Source organism: Elephantulus edwardii, unplaced genomic scaffold (assembly GCF_000299155.1).
Source record: "Elephantulus edwardii isolate Elephantulus edwardi_28Jun2011 unplaced genomic scaffold, EleEdw1.0 scaffold00050, whole genome shotgun sequence".
NCBI lineage: Eukaryota > Metazoa > Chordata > Mammalia > Macroscelidea > Macroscelididae > Elephantulus > Elephantulus edwardii.
In genome coordinates, this window is record NW_006399800.1 from 3,763,477 (window position 1) to 3,780,163 (window position 16,687).

General features: G+C 47.8%; 1 protein-coding gene across 1 annotated transcript; it reads left to right on the forward strand.

Annotated features, from left to right (window-relative positions):
- Positions 1-673: 673 nt before the first annotated feature.
- CILP (cartilage intermediate layer protein, nucleotide pyrophosphohydrolase) lies at positions 674-13,813 on the forward strand. Its single transcript, XM_006886656.1, has 8 exons — positions 674-734; positions 3,233-3,325; positions 3,983-4,252; positions 6,318-6,497; positions 6,900-7,214; positions 8,512-8,620; positions 9,283-9,440; positions 11,448-13,813. Exons 1-8 carry the CDS (start codon positions 674-676, stop codon positions 13,811-13,813), a joined length of 3,552 nt encoding a protein of 1,183 aa, XP_006886718.1.
- The last annotated feature ends 2,874 nt before the right edge of the window (positions 13,814-16,687 follow it).

Consider the following 16,687-nt stretch of genomic DNA (forward strand, 5'->3'; position numbering starts at 1 on the left):
CTCTCAGCTGTTGCTGGCTGTGTAACCTTCAGCCAAGTCCTAGACAAATAGGCAGAAATGTGTTCCAGCTGTAGCCCGGGTGCATCTGGAAATGCATTCACTGAGGTGTTGTGTGTGAGGTACCTGCCCTCCAGTTTGTCTGAGGGGGGCCAAGGAGTGGGGGCTGGGGCTGCTTGGTCTTAATATGTAGTGTGAGTCCCACTGAGAGGTAAAACAACAGCTTACCAAACCATGTCTTGGAACTAGTTAATGAGTCTCCTAAAGGCTCCTGGGAGTGAATTCTGGCGCCTCTTTCATTGGCAAGAAGTCACTGCACCTCTTTCTCTCCTCTCTCACATACTGCCTTGATGTGAGGTCCTGGAGCCTGGACCACCGAGGAGTCTGCCTCACTTGAACACATTCCACACCACTCAAACTGCCCATTTTTGCAATTCAGGTAGCTGTTAGGTTCCATAAGACTTTATTCTGTCTACCTTTCTGTCCCTGACAGTTTAATAAATATTTCCACTTGATAAGTAAGAGAATCAGGAATGAGGACCCTCATAAGCTTTTTTTCTTTGAAGGGTGCTGGATCTGAGAGACTTCTTGGGAGACCACAGTCCAGGGACAAGCTGATCCAGTGAAGCAGCCTCATCTGTCTCCTGCTGTGTCCCCCATAGGGCCTGGGGGAAAGATGCTGGGGACCAAGGCCTACATATTCTTTCTCCTGGTCCTGGAGGTCACCCCTGTGTTGGGTACAGGCTAAGTATCTGCTTTCCCTCAGGTCCCCATCTGCCACAGTGAAGTAACCCCTGGTCCAGGATCTGCCTAGTGTCATAGCCGTGGCTGGCTACCTGAGGCTGGTTTGCGAACTAAACCTTAATTTATGTTCGACTTGTTTCCCCAAAGGATTTGAGTAGTTCTCATGCAGAACAGAGATTTTTAAACGAGGAGAAGGATGAGCGATCATTTTGAGGAGGGAGAAAAGAGGGCCACTGCTCTGAATATTGAATTTGGGCGTGCGAGTCTAGGAAGCTAAAAGCAAATGAGACTCACAAAGTATTATTGTGGAGCAGGTTTAGTGTTTGGACAGTTTTTCATTTCAAGGAAAAGTCATCTGACCTAAATAAATTCTATTTCAATTAGCTAGAGACACAGGAATGAACCCTTTTTGATCAGCCATTCATAGAGAATATTTGAAAGCATTTCTGGTGGCCTAGTGGCAAGAAGGTGCGCTGCAGTCCCAAAGGTGCGTGGTTCAAATCCACCAAATGCTCCACTGGAGATTTTTTTTCTACTGGAGAGGGAAGGGCAATATCCTCCTGTGCCAGTTAGATCTGATTCAGTGTTACACACACACAAAATAGTAAAATAAAAAAATAATAAATTAAAAATCAAAGCAAAACAAAGGGGACATCTGGTCTCTCTGCCCTCTGACTTCATCTGAGAAACGCTTGCCATCAAGCCAGTCCTAATGCAGGGCAATCTCGTGTTTGACAGAGCAGCACTGTACTTGGAGGGCTTTCCATTACTGACTTTTTTTTTTTTAGAAGCAGATTGCTGGATCTTTTTTTCTTGTGGGTATCTGTGGTTGGACCTGAACATCCAACTTTGTGGTTAGCAGCTGCGGGTATTAGCCACTGCACTACCCAGGAGGCAGGAGGATTCTTGTTCTCAAGGGAACAAGTAGAGAGGATTTTCCTGGTGGAACAGATAACTCCCCTGGGCTCTAAGCACCAGAGCTCCTAGCTTTATCCTGCACATCCCCCCACGCTTCTTGTTCTCCTGATTTCTAACCAGATAGGTAAAGAAAGAAAAAAATTAAAAAGGATTTTTTCAAGACCCTCTTTTAAAACTGCGGGCAGGCTTTGTGAGCAGAGAGGCAAGAACAAAAGCTGTCTTCAGCGCCTTGGCAAACCCTGTGTGTGCCCTCCACCCGCTTTGATCTTTCCACCTCACCAGCTGCTGTTTGTGAAGATGATTAACATCCAGCCATCTGAGGGAAATCAGATTAGTTTGATCAAAAGAGCTATCACGCCAGGCCAGTCGAGCAGTGTAGAGAATTTGGAATGTGTGCTCTTTGTGAGTTAATTGCTTTTCAAAGCTTTTGCCACCCTCGATTCTCCTTTCTCCTTCCCTTTCCAGTCTAGCTTCAATTAGAAAGTGTTTAGAAGCTGCCTGTGCCCTGGTGGTGCAATGGATTAAGCATTGCTAACCCAGAGGCTGGAAGTTCAAATCCATCAGTGCTCCAAAGAACAAAGGTTAATTAGTCAGTTTCTGTAAAGATTTACAGCACAGAAAACTCTAAGGGACAGTTCTACAGGGTTACTGTGAGTCAGAATCGACCCAACAGCTATGGGTTTGGGGTTTTGTATCCTAAGGATGTGATGCAATTTTAGGCAGATCCTGTTAGTTCAGAGTTGGAACAGTGGGGGCCACTGCTCCACTTTGGCCACATGAGCTCTTTAGGAGGGGTTGGTGACCTCCCAAAGCCAAACTTTACTACGGGGAGAGAAATCCATATTTTGTGCCTGGCAGTGAGCTAAAAGGAGTTGCTAACAGTGCTTCAGCAAACATTGTGTGCTAGGCATTGTCCTAAGTGGATTTTATGAATGTGTTTATCTAATCCCCATAATCCTCTGAGGCAGGAGTTATTATTGCCCTTGTCTTCTGGTGAGGGAACAGGGAGTCAAGTGGGTTAAGTAGCTTCTCAAGGTCAAGCAGTGAAGAAAGAGCAGAGCTTCCGAAGCCCACCATCTCCAGCTCCATGGTATACTTTGGAGGTGCTTTCTTGGGTGACTTCATGGAAGCCTCATGCCCACAGAACCATCCTGTAATATTTCCATGTTGCCAAGGATAGGCACAGACCCCAACACAGGGGCCCTAGCCACTTACTGCTCAGCAGAATCCTACTACGCATTCCTAGAATGAGAGAAAACAGGAGACTGGTGTTTCAGGTACTCCAGGCCACACTTTACAGTCACCATCACTCTTGATATACACCATGAGCCATGATGTATGATTGTTAATACATCCATATTTTATGGGAAAACAGGTTCAGGGAAATAAAGCTTCTCTGCTCTTGCAAGATCTATAAATGTTAAGAGTGGGGAATTGAAGGCATGTCTAGTGCACATGCTCTGGTCACTGTTGCCCCACCCCCTGAGTCCTGCAAATCTGGTGGTAGGACCCTGCTGGACCCAGTATCGCACATGCTGACTGCTCACTCAGTTCTTCTCCTCCTGACCCCCAGGGAGGCAGACGATGCTCACTCAGTCAGTGAGAAGAGTCCAGCCTGGGAAGAGGACCCCCAACGCTCTTGCCAGGCCTGCTGACCCACTGGAGAGTGAGTGGTGGCTCAAGGAGGGAGGGGCTGGGAGGGTATCTTGACTGAATTGCTAAGAGAATGTCTGAAGCTAAGGAATAAGGTCATAGTTCCGTGACAACCCACTTGTACAAGGCATTGGGCTGTTCTGCCCAGGCAGAGTGACCTAGTATATGCAGGAGGGCTAAGATTGATGAAGCCACAGAATTCTATAGAGGTTGCTATGGCCACACTCCAGGCTGGTGGGGAGACAGGGGAGAGGTGAGGACTGTCAGTAGCAGGGCCCAGCTCACTAGCACCTTGAACGCCTAGCTAAGGGATTTTTCAAACTGGGAAGCAGTGTGCTCCAAGTCATATGGGCAAAATTCACTCTGGCTGCAAGGAGGCAGAAAGAAGAGGGTGTGGAGGGGGATCCTAGGATTAAAGCTACCAAGCAGGATGTTGCTGAATGGTACAGAGGGCTGCTGAGAGCTTGAATGACAACTTCGACTGCTGGGGTGCAGAGGAGCATGAGATCAGGGAGTTGTCAAGGAGAGACACTCCAGAGTCTAAGAGCGATGGGAGATGGTGAGAGAGATCAAGGATGACTCCCAGGTGTTGAGCAGGAAAAGGGAACTGTCACTCCACTGGGGCTGCAGGGCGTGGCTGCACCCCAAGCTGGCTCTTATTCCCTCTTAGGTCCTGGTGAGTGGACAACATGGTTTAACATTGACCACCCAGGTGGGCAGGGTGACTACGAGCGGCTGGATGCCATTCGCTTCTATTACGGGGACCGTGTGTGTGCCCGGCCCCTGTGGCTAGAGGCTCGGACCACCGACTGGATACCTGCCGGCAGCACAGGCCAGGTGGTCCATAGCAGCCCCCATGAGGGCTTCTGGTGCCTCAACAGGGAGCAGCGGTCCGGCCGGAACTGCTCCAACTATACTGTGCGCTTCCTCTGCCCACCAGGTGAGTCTTCTTACTTCTCACAAGCCGTGAAAGAGGCCTGGACCTACCTCCAGTCACTGGAACTCTGGATTTCACACATCAGCTCTCTAATTGTGTTGTTAGGTGCCATCAACTCATAGCAACCCTGTGAACAACAGATCTGAACCCTGACCTACCCTGTGCCATCCTCACAATCTCTGCCATACTCGAGCCCATTACTGCAGTCACTGTGTCAATCCCTCTAATTGAGAGTCTTCTTCTCTTTCACCAGCCCTCTACATTTCCTTCTCCAGGGAATAGCCTCTCCTCACAACATGTCTAAAGCATGTGAGACAAAGCTTTGCTATTTTTGCCTCCAAGGAGCACTCCGGCAGCACCTATTCCAGGACATATATCTGTTTGCTCTTTTTTACAGTTCATAGGATATTCCATACTATCCCTGTCCCCAAACATCATAGCTCAAAGGCATTCTTTTTTTCTGTCATCTTATTCATTGTCCAGCTCTCAGGCCATGAATCAGGTGCACCTTAGTCCTCAAATAACATCATTGCCCCTTAGTAATCTGGAGAGGTCCCTGACCGCAGACTTTCCCACAAATCTTGATAATAATAATAATCACCATAATAATAATCTGCATTTTTACAGAGGAGAAAGACAAGGCTCCATTTTGCCAAAAATAGGCCCAGACCCCAAAGCCAGTTCCTACTGCTCAGCAGCCGCCTACTGTGTATTTCTAGAGTGAGAGAAAACAGGAGACTAGCAATAAAATAATAACAATAAAGGATCCTGACAATAATATACTTTCTAATCATAACCCATTAATATCAAGAGAATCATAATCTTCCCAACAGCATCTGGGTTTTGGGGTCCCTTCCCTCTATTTCATCCAGGGCACACAGCATACTAGTTAACAGCAAGGGCTCTGGCTTTGAATCCTGAGTCTATCACATGAACTGTGTTCTTTCTCTAGGAAACATTTTCTGAAGGCCTGTGAGTCTTGGTTTTCTTACATATAGAATAGGAATAACGCTAGGTAATTTTCATAAGGCTTCTTAGGAGGATTAAATGAGATAATGGATAAAAACGGCTGAAGGATTAATCATTGAGCAGCCCACCAAGAGTGATTTGAACCTGCCAGTCACTCTGCAGAAGAAAGCTAAGACAATCGGCTTCCATACAGACTATCAGCCTTAGAAATTCTTTGGGGCAGCTCTTCTAGTCTGTCCTACAGACTCTGTCCCACCGGGTCATCATTATTCGGTCTACTCGACGGCAATGAGATCTGTCAGTTTTTTCCCCAATCCATGGTCAATATTCACTAAATGATCTTTTCTAGTACAGTTCCTGCTATGCTACATTATGAGGTTTGGAGAGGTCGGGGAACTTCTCCTGGTTACACCGATGATAAGTGGAGAGCTGTTTGTATTTGCTCTTCACTATGCTCTCCCCACACTATGCCCCACTCGACAGTATAGATGTTGAGGGGAGTCAGCTGCAGGCCTTCTCATTCTTGGACACACACCTTCTCTTCTCGTGGACTCTGGCAGTCCACACAGCCCGGTCCTGCAGGCCCAAGAGGGAGTGGTGGCCACTGGAGTGGGAGTTCAGGCTGGTCTCTTGGACTACATCTGAAATGCCATTCTTATTCATATATATCCCTCAAACCGGAGGTGAGAGCTGTGGGCAAACAACTGTTCAATGCCTAAGTTACTGTAGTCCCAAGGCCCAGCTTCTCAAAGGTACATGGGTGTTTCCACACTGATGATGAGGGAAGACAAGGCTATGCGCACATCCTAGGACAACATAGCAATCTCAGTGCTTGGCCAACAAGCCCCTCTCAGGGCCACCCTGAGCCCATATGGTGTCTGTGCTAGTTAAAAAGAAGCATCCCTTCAGGACTCTTGCTTTCCATCTGTTGGAAAAATAATTTGCAGTAAATGTAAATATTAGTGACATAAATGTGTAATGGTGTAAAAGGAGGCCCTGATCTCTCTTTACCAGAGAAGAGATAGCTTCACAATTAGATTTCCTGAAGGAGAGCTCCCTTGGGAGGGATGTCAGCCCATCTGCTGGTAACACTTTGCAGGGTCCCTGCGCCGGGATGCAGAACGCACCTGGAGCCCATGGTCTCCCTGGAGCAAGTGCTCAGCTGCCTGTGGTCACACCGGGGTGCAGACCCGTACGCGTACCTGCCTGGCAGAGACGGTGTCCCTGTGTAGTGAGGCCACTGAGGAAGGCCAGCTGTGCGTGGGCCAGGACTGTGCAGGTACCACCCTCACTCCTAGAACTGGCTGGGGCTTTGGTGAGCAGCATGAGTGCGTCTGAAGCAGATTAGGAAGAAGCGTTGGAAAGCCAGATGGACACAGATTCATTTATTCACCACAGGTTAACTGATGCTTTGATGGGGGTTGGGGGGGGGGCCGCAGTAAACAGTATGATGTGGGGCATAGAGCCAGGCCAATCACCACGGGAAGGCTTGGCGGGGTCAGGGTACATGTGTCCTGTGCTGATTCTTAGTGGATGGCTTGGAATTAGTTATGCAGGCTGATAACAGAGTGTAACAAAGGCCTAGGAGGAAGGGAAGTATATGGGGTCTGCCAGCTGGGATGTGGCTGAAGGAGAACCAGAATCCATGTAAGCCCTGCTGACGTGGCCCTGTCTCTCACAGCCTGTGACCTGACCTGCTCCATGGGCCAGGTGAACGCCGACTGTGATGCCTGCATGTGCGAGGACTTTGTGCTGCAAGGGGCCATCTCCCTCCCTGGGGGTGACCCAGCCTCAGGTGCCACTGTCTACCTGTTGACGAATACCCCAAAACAACTGACCCAGACAGACAGCAGGGGAAGGTTCCGCATCCCTGGCCTGTGCCCTGATGGCAAAAGCATCCTGAAGATCACAAAAGCCAAGTTTGCTCCCATCATTCTCACAATGCCTAAGACTAGCTCGAAGGCAGCCACCATCAATGCACAGTTCATGAGAGCAGGTATCTGACCTCCTCTTCTGCTATATACAGACTCTGAAGACCTGTTAGAAGGTCAGCTATGAGATGGTTCCAGGTTAGTGGCAATGAGGTTGAGAGGACTGGAAAAGAGGTTGAACATTTAAATAGAGGTTGTCACAGTGCTAAGTGTTGTACTGGTAAGAAGCTGCGCTGCAATCTCAAAGGCACGCAGTTCGAATTCACCAGCTGCTCCATGGGAGAAGGATGGGCAATCTCCTCCTGTAAGATTACCTGCCTCTGAAATCCCACTGGAGTGTCAGCTATGCGTCGGTCCTGACTTGACAGTAGACAACAACAGTGCTAAGAGCTGACTTCTCAGTGTACTCAGAGTAAAACCCAAAATTATTTCCATGGCTCTAACGATGCTATATCATCTGCTTCCCACCTGCCATTTCTCTGATCTCTTCTCCAAATATTGCTCCCCCATTCTCTGCCATCACAGATACATCACTCTGCTCCACTCACAATGGTCTCTTTTCTGTTCCTCACACACTCCTGCCTCAGGGCCTTTGCACTTGCTAGTTTCTCTGTATGGAGCATTCTTCCCCTAGATATCAACCTGACTTGTTTCCTCAAATGCAGGGAGTCCTCCTTCTCTGGTCATCTAATCCAAAACAAGTGCAATACAATGTTAGAGAGAAACTTGGGTAGTTTTGAAACTGTGCAGAATGGCCAGAAAATTCTGTTGGGAGAGCAGAACAAACATATTCTTTCAAACAATGGCAATGTGAGGGAGTCTTAGGCTGGCACGAGGTCCCTTGATCTCTCCACTGCCCAATCAGGTTCTGTTTCACAGGTACCAAATGGGAAGGATGGACTCCACTCCAGATGAGTCCCATGAAGTAGTATTAGGGCCACTTGAGAGAGTCTGATGATGGTCGAATCCACTAGCTGCTCTCAGATAGAAAAATAGCCAGTTTCCCTCCATTAAGATTTACAGCCTCAGAAACTTGATGGAGAATCACTACAAGCCAGAATCAACTCAATGGCAGGGAGGCTTGTGGGTTGTTTTAGTTTGGTAGTGAGTGTGATGATTGTGGTTGAGTATAGTTCAATCAGAACTAACCCATAGCTCACCCTCTGGTGGGTTTCCAGAACCAATAAATTACATGGGAAGAGATTGTCTTATCTTTCTGGTGGATTTAAACTGTGCACCTTTGGGATTGCAGGGTAGCTTCTTACCACTAAAGCATCAGACAGAAATTTACTAGAATTCCAAGAATCTGTCACAGAGGAAAAACTCTGATTTCTCATTAACCACTACAATCCCCCCTCCCAGAGACTCCATACATTGTGATGAATCCAGAGACGAAAGCGCGGAGGGCTGGGCAGAGCGTGGCCCTATGCTGTAAAGCCACGGGGAAGCCCAGCCCAGACAAGTATTTCTGGTGAGTGTTTTGCCAGCTGGGCTGCCAAGTCTCCTGTAGAAACCAGAGCTTTCTTCGGATGGATCTAGACATATTAATAGCAACAGTGACCAACAGAATGAAGTTAACAAACACGGGTCCAGAGCCCAGATGCTGAATGTAAAAGTAGAGGTCAGCAGGATTGAAGCTGCTTCAACAATCAGCAAATTCTGGTTGTCCTTTTGAGGGCAGGGCACCTACAGAACATCTCTGGTCTTAGGGTCCCAATTCACATATCCTGAGGACCCAGAATAAGGTTCCTCAGCCCTGACAGACAAACAAGGAGCGAATCCCCAATCACTATGCGTCCTTTCACCTTCACAAACATTTTACACCATTATCTTGTTTGACCCTCTCCCAAGCCCTGTCAATTCCACTAAGGAACATTGTTCCCATTTAATAGAGTGAGATACTGAAGCTCAGAAGGTGAGCTGATCTGTGCAATGATCCATAGCTATTTAAACGTCAGGACTGAGACTCAGAACCAGTCATTTGACTCCCAGGCCAGTCAGAGTTCTTGGGTGAGCTGAGTCAGAGGACCTATCTACCATTTGTCTCCTCCACTGTTTGTCCCTAGCCACTGCCCGCCAGAAATACTTGCCCTCCTAGTGCCCCCTCAAGCCTCACGTTTCCATCCTTTACAGGTACCACAATAACACGCTGCTGGATCCCTCCCTGTACAAGCACGACAGCAAGCTGGTGCTGAAGAACCTGCAGCAGGCCCAGGCTGGGGAGTACTTCTGCAAGGCCCAGAGTGATGCTGGGGCTGTGAAATCCAAGATCTCCCAGCTGATTGTCATAGGTAAGCTTGTCAGGGTGTCAGAGGGTCCTAGGTCTGCAGCAGGGATGGCTGAGCACCCCAGAGGTGCACCACAGTCTTTTCTGTGTTATGCATAGTGCTGTGCCATCTGCGATGCAAGATTTGTGCAGACCTGAGGTCTCTCCCCACCAAGCATCACTCACAGAGGGGTGAGGAGATAAAAACACTACAGCAAACTGCAGCTTACAAGGAAAAAGGAGCTGTGGATTCTTTAGAGGAGAGTCAGATAACTTACAGGTGGGAATGATCAAGTTGACTGCTTGACTCTATAATGAAGAAAAAAGAAATATTATATATAAAAAAAGATTGCTTGAGGGAGACACTTTCCCCCTGGGTTTTAACTGGGTACCCACTAGGATCACCTGCTGAGATTGAAAAGAATATCCATGTCTAGGTTTAACTCCAAAAGATCTGTATTTAATTTGTCTGGACATAAAGAGGCTTCTCAAGTTTCTCAGATTATTCTAATCTACAGCCAAGGTTGAGAAGCCCAGGTTTTAACTGGCAGGGGCTGTGTGGATAGAGAGGGAAGAATTCCAGATTGAGGGGCCAGAGTAAGCAAAGATATAAAAGTAAGGACTTTACAAGAAGGGGTGACCTGATGAGAGGTGGCTTCAAGCAATCTGTTGGAGCAGGAAAGACTCAAAACTGAAAGCAATTAGGAATCTTCACTTGAAGTGAGAAAAGTGAGAGCTAAGGGGTAGACTATTTTAGTAATCAGCATACATGAACCAAAAGGCAGAGGAAGGGAGATGAAAAGATCCTGAATTATTTCCGTTTTTAAGAAAATTGAGCAAAAGATCTCAGGATAGGTTTGATTTGGAGCAAGCTGGACCTCAACAAAGATGGGGAATGTTCTCAGTAGGGGTTCTCAACCCCTCAAAAGAATATTACTTTTAATATTTACTTAATACTGTCTTTATGATTTCATTCTTTTATTTACAATTTTTATTATATATAATCTAAATTATAACTTAAGTACATGTAATTTCCATTTATGTGTGTGTGTATACATATATACATATGAACAATCTCCTCTCATGTGATTTACTGCTTCTGAAAACTCTCTGGAGGGTCAGCTATGAGTTGCTTCTGACTCGATGGCACACAATAACATGTGTGTGTGTGTGTGTGTGTGTCTTTTTTAGTGGTAAGGAGTTGCTTTGCCAATCCAAAGGCACACAATTCAGATCCACCAGGGGGTCGGCAATCTCCTCCCACGTGATGTATTGCTTCCGAAAATCCACTGGAAGTCAGCTAGAACTCAGTTCTGACTCAATGGTACATAACAAATAGAAAAGAAAGGGAAAATAAAAAGGAAATTCTTTTTAATCCAAAATAGTATTTCAATATGTAAAAGTTTTGGCACAACAGCATGAGAAGCCAACAGATGTTAGATCTTTGCTCTTACATGTGACAGCTACAAATGCTGTCGTAAGTGCATAATCTTTCTGAGATGAGGGACAATTCTTTTTATTGTTCCCAGATGAAGAAAGTACAGTGCCAGCTCATTTTCCATGGTTGTTGCATTCTTGAAAAATGTAGTGCAGGTTAAAGCCTAAAGCAGTGGACAGACTATGCAAAAACTACTGGACTCCAAGTACTTTAAGTTTTCACTTACTTGAATGTCAATCAGGATACATGAAACTCATGCAAAATGCTTTCAGAACAATTCTATATGTAGGACAGTGCAGGGTCTGTATTCAATATAGACAGAGTCAACGACCCTGCTTGGTGATGATATTCCCTAAAAACCTCCGAAGCACGCATACCACCACCTGGTGATCTCAGCAATCAACTCCATTTTTCTGCCTATAAAAAAGAGGTTAGTAATGGCTGCCTCTCTCATAATAATAGTGTACTATGAGAATCAGGATTGTGGCTATGCAAGTGCTTTGAAAATCATAAAGCCCTGAAAAGAGATAGGACAGAAGCAAATTGTGTAGGATGTGAACTTATATCTAACAACCAGACCATTTCCTTCCACAGCCGCTGATGAGACTCCTTGTAACCCAATTCCGGAAAGTTACCTTATCCGGCTGCCCCATGACTGCTTCCAGAATGCCACCAACTCCTTCTATTACGACGTGGGCCGCTGCCCCGTGAAGACCTGCGCGGGACAGCAGGATAATGGGATCAGGTGCCGGGATGCTGTGGAGAACTGCTGTGGCATCTCAAAGACAGAGGAGAGGGAGATCCAATGCACTGGGTACACACTGCCCACCAAGGTGGCCAAGGAGTGCAGCTGTCAGCGCTGCACCGAGACCCGGAGTATTGTCCGGGGCCGAGTTAGTGCTGCTGACAATGGGGAGCCCATGCGCTTTGGCCACGTCTACATGGGGGGCAACCGTGTGAGCATGACTGGCTATAAAGGCACTTTCACCCTCCATGTCCCCCAGGACACTGAGAGGCTGGTGCTTACGTTTGTGGACAGGCTGCAGAAGTTTGTCAACACCACCAAAGTGCTGCCCTTCAACAAGAAGGGGAGCGCCATATTCCATGAGATCAAGATGCTTCGGAGGAAAGAGCCCATCACCCTGGAAGCCCTGGAGACCAACATAATCCCTCTGGGGGAGGTGATTGGTGAAGACCCTGTGGCTGAGCTAGAGATTCCATATAAGAGTTTCTACAGGCAGAATGGGGAGCCCTACACAGGAAAAGTGAAGGCCAGCGTGACCTTCCTGGATCCCCGGAATATTTCCACAGCCACAGCTGCCCAGAGTGACCTGAACTTCATTAATGATGAAGGTGACACCTTACCCCTGCGGACATACGGCATGTTCTCCGTGGACTTCAGAGATGAGGCTACGTCAGAGTCACTCAGTGTTGGCAAGGTGAAGGTCCACCTTGACTCAACCCAGGTCAAGATGCCAGAGCACATGCCAATGATGAAACTCTGGTCACTCAACCCAGACACCGGCCTGTGGGAGGAGGAAGGTGACTTCAAATTTGAAAGCCAAAGACGGAGAAAGAGGGAAGAGCGGACCTTCCTGGTGGGCAACATGGAGATCCGCGAGAGGAGGCTCTTTAACCTGGATGTTCCTGAAAGCAGGAGGTGCTTTATCAAGGTGAGGGCCTACCGCAGTGAAAGGTTCTTGCCCAGTGAGCAGATCCAGGGGGTCGTGGTCTCTGTGATCAACTTGGAGCCCAGGACTGGCTTCTCCTCGAACCCCAGAGCCTGGGGCCGTTTTGACAGTGTCATCACAGGCCCCAATGGAGCCTGTCTGCCTGCCTTCTGCGATGATCAGTCCCCTGATGCCTATTCCGCCTATGTTTTGGCAAGTCTGGCTGGGGAGGAAATGGAAGCCGTGGAATCTTCTCCGAAATTCAACCCAAATGCAATTGGTGTCCCTCAGCCCTACCTCAGCAAGCTCAAGTACAGGCGGACAGACCATGAGGACCCACGGATTAAGAAGACAGCTTTCCAGATCAGCATGGCCAAACCGAGACCCAACTCAGCTGAAGAGACCAACGGACCCATCTATGCCTTTGAAAACCTCCGGGCGTGTGAGGAGGCCCCGCCCAGTGCGGCTCACTTCCGTTTCTACCAGATTGAGGGGGATCGGTATGACTATAACACAGTCCCCTTCAATGAAGATGACCCCATGAGCTGGACGGAAGACTACCTGACGTGGTGGCCCAAGCCAATGGAATTCAGGGCCTGCTACATCAAGGTGAAGATTGTGGGGCCCCTGGAGGTGAATGTGCGGTCCCGCAATATGGGGGGCACCCACCGGCAGACGGTGGGGAAGCTGTATGGCATCCGGGATGTGAAGAGCACACGGGACAGGGATCAGCCCAATGTCTCATCTGCCTGTCTGGAGTTCAAATGCAGCGGGATGCTCTATGACCAGGACCGCGTGGACCGCACCCTGGTGAAGGTTATTCCCCAGGGCAGCTGCCAGCGAGCTAGCGTGAACTCCATGCTGCATGAGTACTTGGTCAACCACTTGCCACTGGCAGTCAACAATGATACCAGCGAGTATACCATGCTGGCGCCCCTGGACCCCCTGGGTCACAACTATGGCATCTACACGGTCACTGACCAGGACCCTCGCACAGCAAAAGAGATCGCGCTTGGCCGGTGTTTCGATGGAACATCCGATGGGTCCTCCAGAATCATGAAAAGCAACGTGGGTGTGGCCCTCACCTTTAACTGTGTGGAGAGACAGGTGGTCCGCCAGAGCGCCTTCCAGTACCTCCAAAGTTCCCCAGCCCGGCCGTCGGCTGCAGGCGCTATCCGAGGAAGCTTTGCCTCCAGGAGGCAGCAGAGGGCAAGCAGGGCGAGCCTGCGTCGGCGAGGGGCGGCCTCTCAGAGGCCTGGTGGGGTTGCTCAACAGCCACTTAGCAACTAAATCTCCTGGTGCTCCGACCTCTTTTCCTCTCACCTCACGTGACAGCCATTGTGAGATTGACGCACAAACTGTCACTCGGTTAATTTAAGCACATCTGTTCTGGTGCAATTTGCTTGTTTGTTTCTACATGCCTTTACTTACTGTCTTTATCCCATGATACCAATTGGCACGTAATCGTCCCAAAAGGCAACATAAAACTCCTCTGTCTTGTTCTTTTAAAGCACATGAAATTGGCAGCTGGTAAAACTCTGTGCCTCTGCCCTTTCTTCATAGAGGGCGAACAAAGAACATGTACTTCCTTTTCTTTTTACATGGTTTTGTCCACCTGTCCTGCAATATAAAACCAGATTTTTGAAGTTGAAATAACCAATGCAAAGCATATTTCTTAGTCTTGCTTCTCAGGATGTAAGTGGGCACTCTGTCACAGTTCATATGTATAAACGGTGGGGAGATAAAGGAATAAACAATAATATTTTTACTTGAATTGTAAATAACTTATTTATTTCTTTGCTGAATTTGGAACTATAGAGGACATCCATTGTTAAGCTATTGAATATAGGGTGATCATTGTTCCTCTAGCAAGTATGGAAACAGTGTCTCCTCATGTTCACAACTGCAGTAAGTTGCCGATTGTATTAACATATGTCTCTTATACCTGCTTTTGTTCTTGCTAGAAGCCTTGTGTAGCCCAGGGCAGATAACAATAAATGCATATTTTGTACTTTGATACTGAGGCTGCTGTCCCGTCTTTTATCCCTTAAAACCAACCTCTCAGACGGACAAGGGAGATCCTGGGAAGCCATCACAAAGAGGTGTGAGGCCTGTTTTTCCTAAACTATGGGGCTGGGTAACTAGATGCCCACCATACACGTCAGGAGTCAAGTTCATGCTAATGGATCATATTTTCCATTCACAGGCAGAGATTCCTGGAGTTGTGAGCATGTTCTGGGCTCCTGTGCAAGACTTAAAACATGTTCTCAGAGTCTTTCTTTTTTCCAACACTGGGGGAGCTTATTTGTGCAAGGGCTTGGCCCCAGGTCTCACAAGCTGGCCAAGTGGTCCTCCAGCTCCCCCATGGCCTGCTGCCTTCTCCAGCTGGGCTGGCTGACCTCACTCAGAAATCATGGGCTTTTCCTCCTTCCTCCAAGTTTTTCTAAAGATGCCCAGCTTTTTCAGACACCAGATCTCTGTTGTAACAGCCCCAATTCCTTAGAGTAATATAGTTTATCCAAATGGATAAGGCTTGGAGGAAAAAGCTTTTGGTTTAAAATGGCAAAGGTCAGTGCATGGTGCCCGAATGATCTTAGAGGAGTCAATATTTGGGGTGATGGGGTGTGAGGTGGGTAAGAAGCACTGACTGCCCTTCCTTCAACCTTTCCAGAATCTGTCAGGAAAGGAGCCAAGAGGATTGGGGGAGAGGTTTACAATCAGGACAGAAAGCTTTTCCTAATCCCCTGTTTGGCCCAGCTCAGCTCCTTTTGGCTACTCCTGGGCTGGGCTGGATGTGTGTGCTCTTGGCTCAGCCATCTGTCCAGCTCCTGAGGGTTCAGTTCATAATCAATTAGAAATTTCTCTGGCTAAGCAACCCAGCCCAACCCCATGACCTCTGAGAAAGGAAGCACATGCAGGGCTGAGGCCTAGTCACCTTGTGACTGCTTTGACCCATTTCCAGTTTTCCTTCTGTCCCAGGGCTCCCAGGGGGAAGCTTTATCGACTGCCTGCTGGTAGAATTTGGCTGCCTCTGTCACAATTCCCTCAGCTACTTCAGGAAACAGAGCTCATGCGGTTTCAGCCTGACCACCCTGCACAGTTCTCTTCAAACTCACAGAGAGGCAGCTCTGGGTAGCAGGAACTGGTTGGGCATTCAGCCCAGTTCTACTTTCCATTGAAGGCATGAATAAAAGACTCCAGCAGGCAGTGGCTCACACGTGGCTCTTTTCTTCATTCACCAGACATTTACTGAGTGCCTGCTCTATGTCAGGTCATATGCACAAATAAACCCTTATCACATAGTGTAAAGTGGCATCGGGTTTAAGGGAGTGGTGGTCAGAGGAGGTGGCATCACATTTGAGGTCTGAATGATACTAGCTCGCTGACAGTCTGGTTGGCAAGAGCAGAAACAGCCATGTAAAGTTGGATGGTGGAGGCTGGGAAGCCATGGTAGAGGTCTTTTTTTTCCATAGAAGGAAACTGCTCAATCTAGTTCACAACACATCCTAATTCTTCAGCTCCTTGCCTCCAAAGGCAGCTCCATTCCCTGCAAACTGTGTAACTGTATTCAAGTCTCTTTTCCCTAAGTCTCCATTTCTTCATGGAGGAATGGGCCTAAGTAGGGCAGTTCTGGTGGCCGAGTCTGTTGGGTGTTGCACTGTTGACTCAAAGGTTCGAATCTCTGGTGGAGGTTTAAATCCACTAACTGCTCCCAGATAATTTTGTAAGATGTTTTTCTTTTGAAGATATTTGTTTAGACTAACAGCACAGTTCTCAGGGTGCCTTAGGTTCACCAAAACACTGACGAATCACTGGGTGTTCCCTTCTCCTGTGGAGCATGTGGATCCTGGAGGGACAAAACATCCCTTTCCCAAGAGTGCTCGGCTTTCCATCTCTGCTTGTTATACATGGGCTGATCGCAACCTCCCAGCTATAAAACATGAACTGTGTGAGGACAGACACCAGAAAGAAAGCAGGGAGAAAGGGCACAGAGAGAGAGGACAGAGGGGTTCTATCAGGCTGCTTTCACTTCCAACCGGAGGAGTTTTCCAGACAGAATGTTCTTTACAGGTTTGGAGAGTTTTAGTAGGTGAGGTGAGAGAAAAAAATGTCATCACGTCAAGGACAAGAATAGTCTTGAAGGATTGAGATGATTCTGACAAG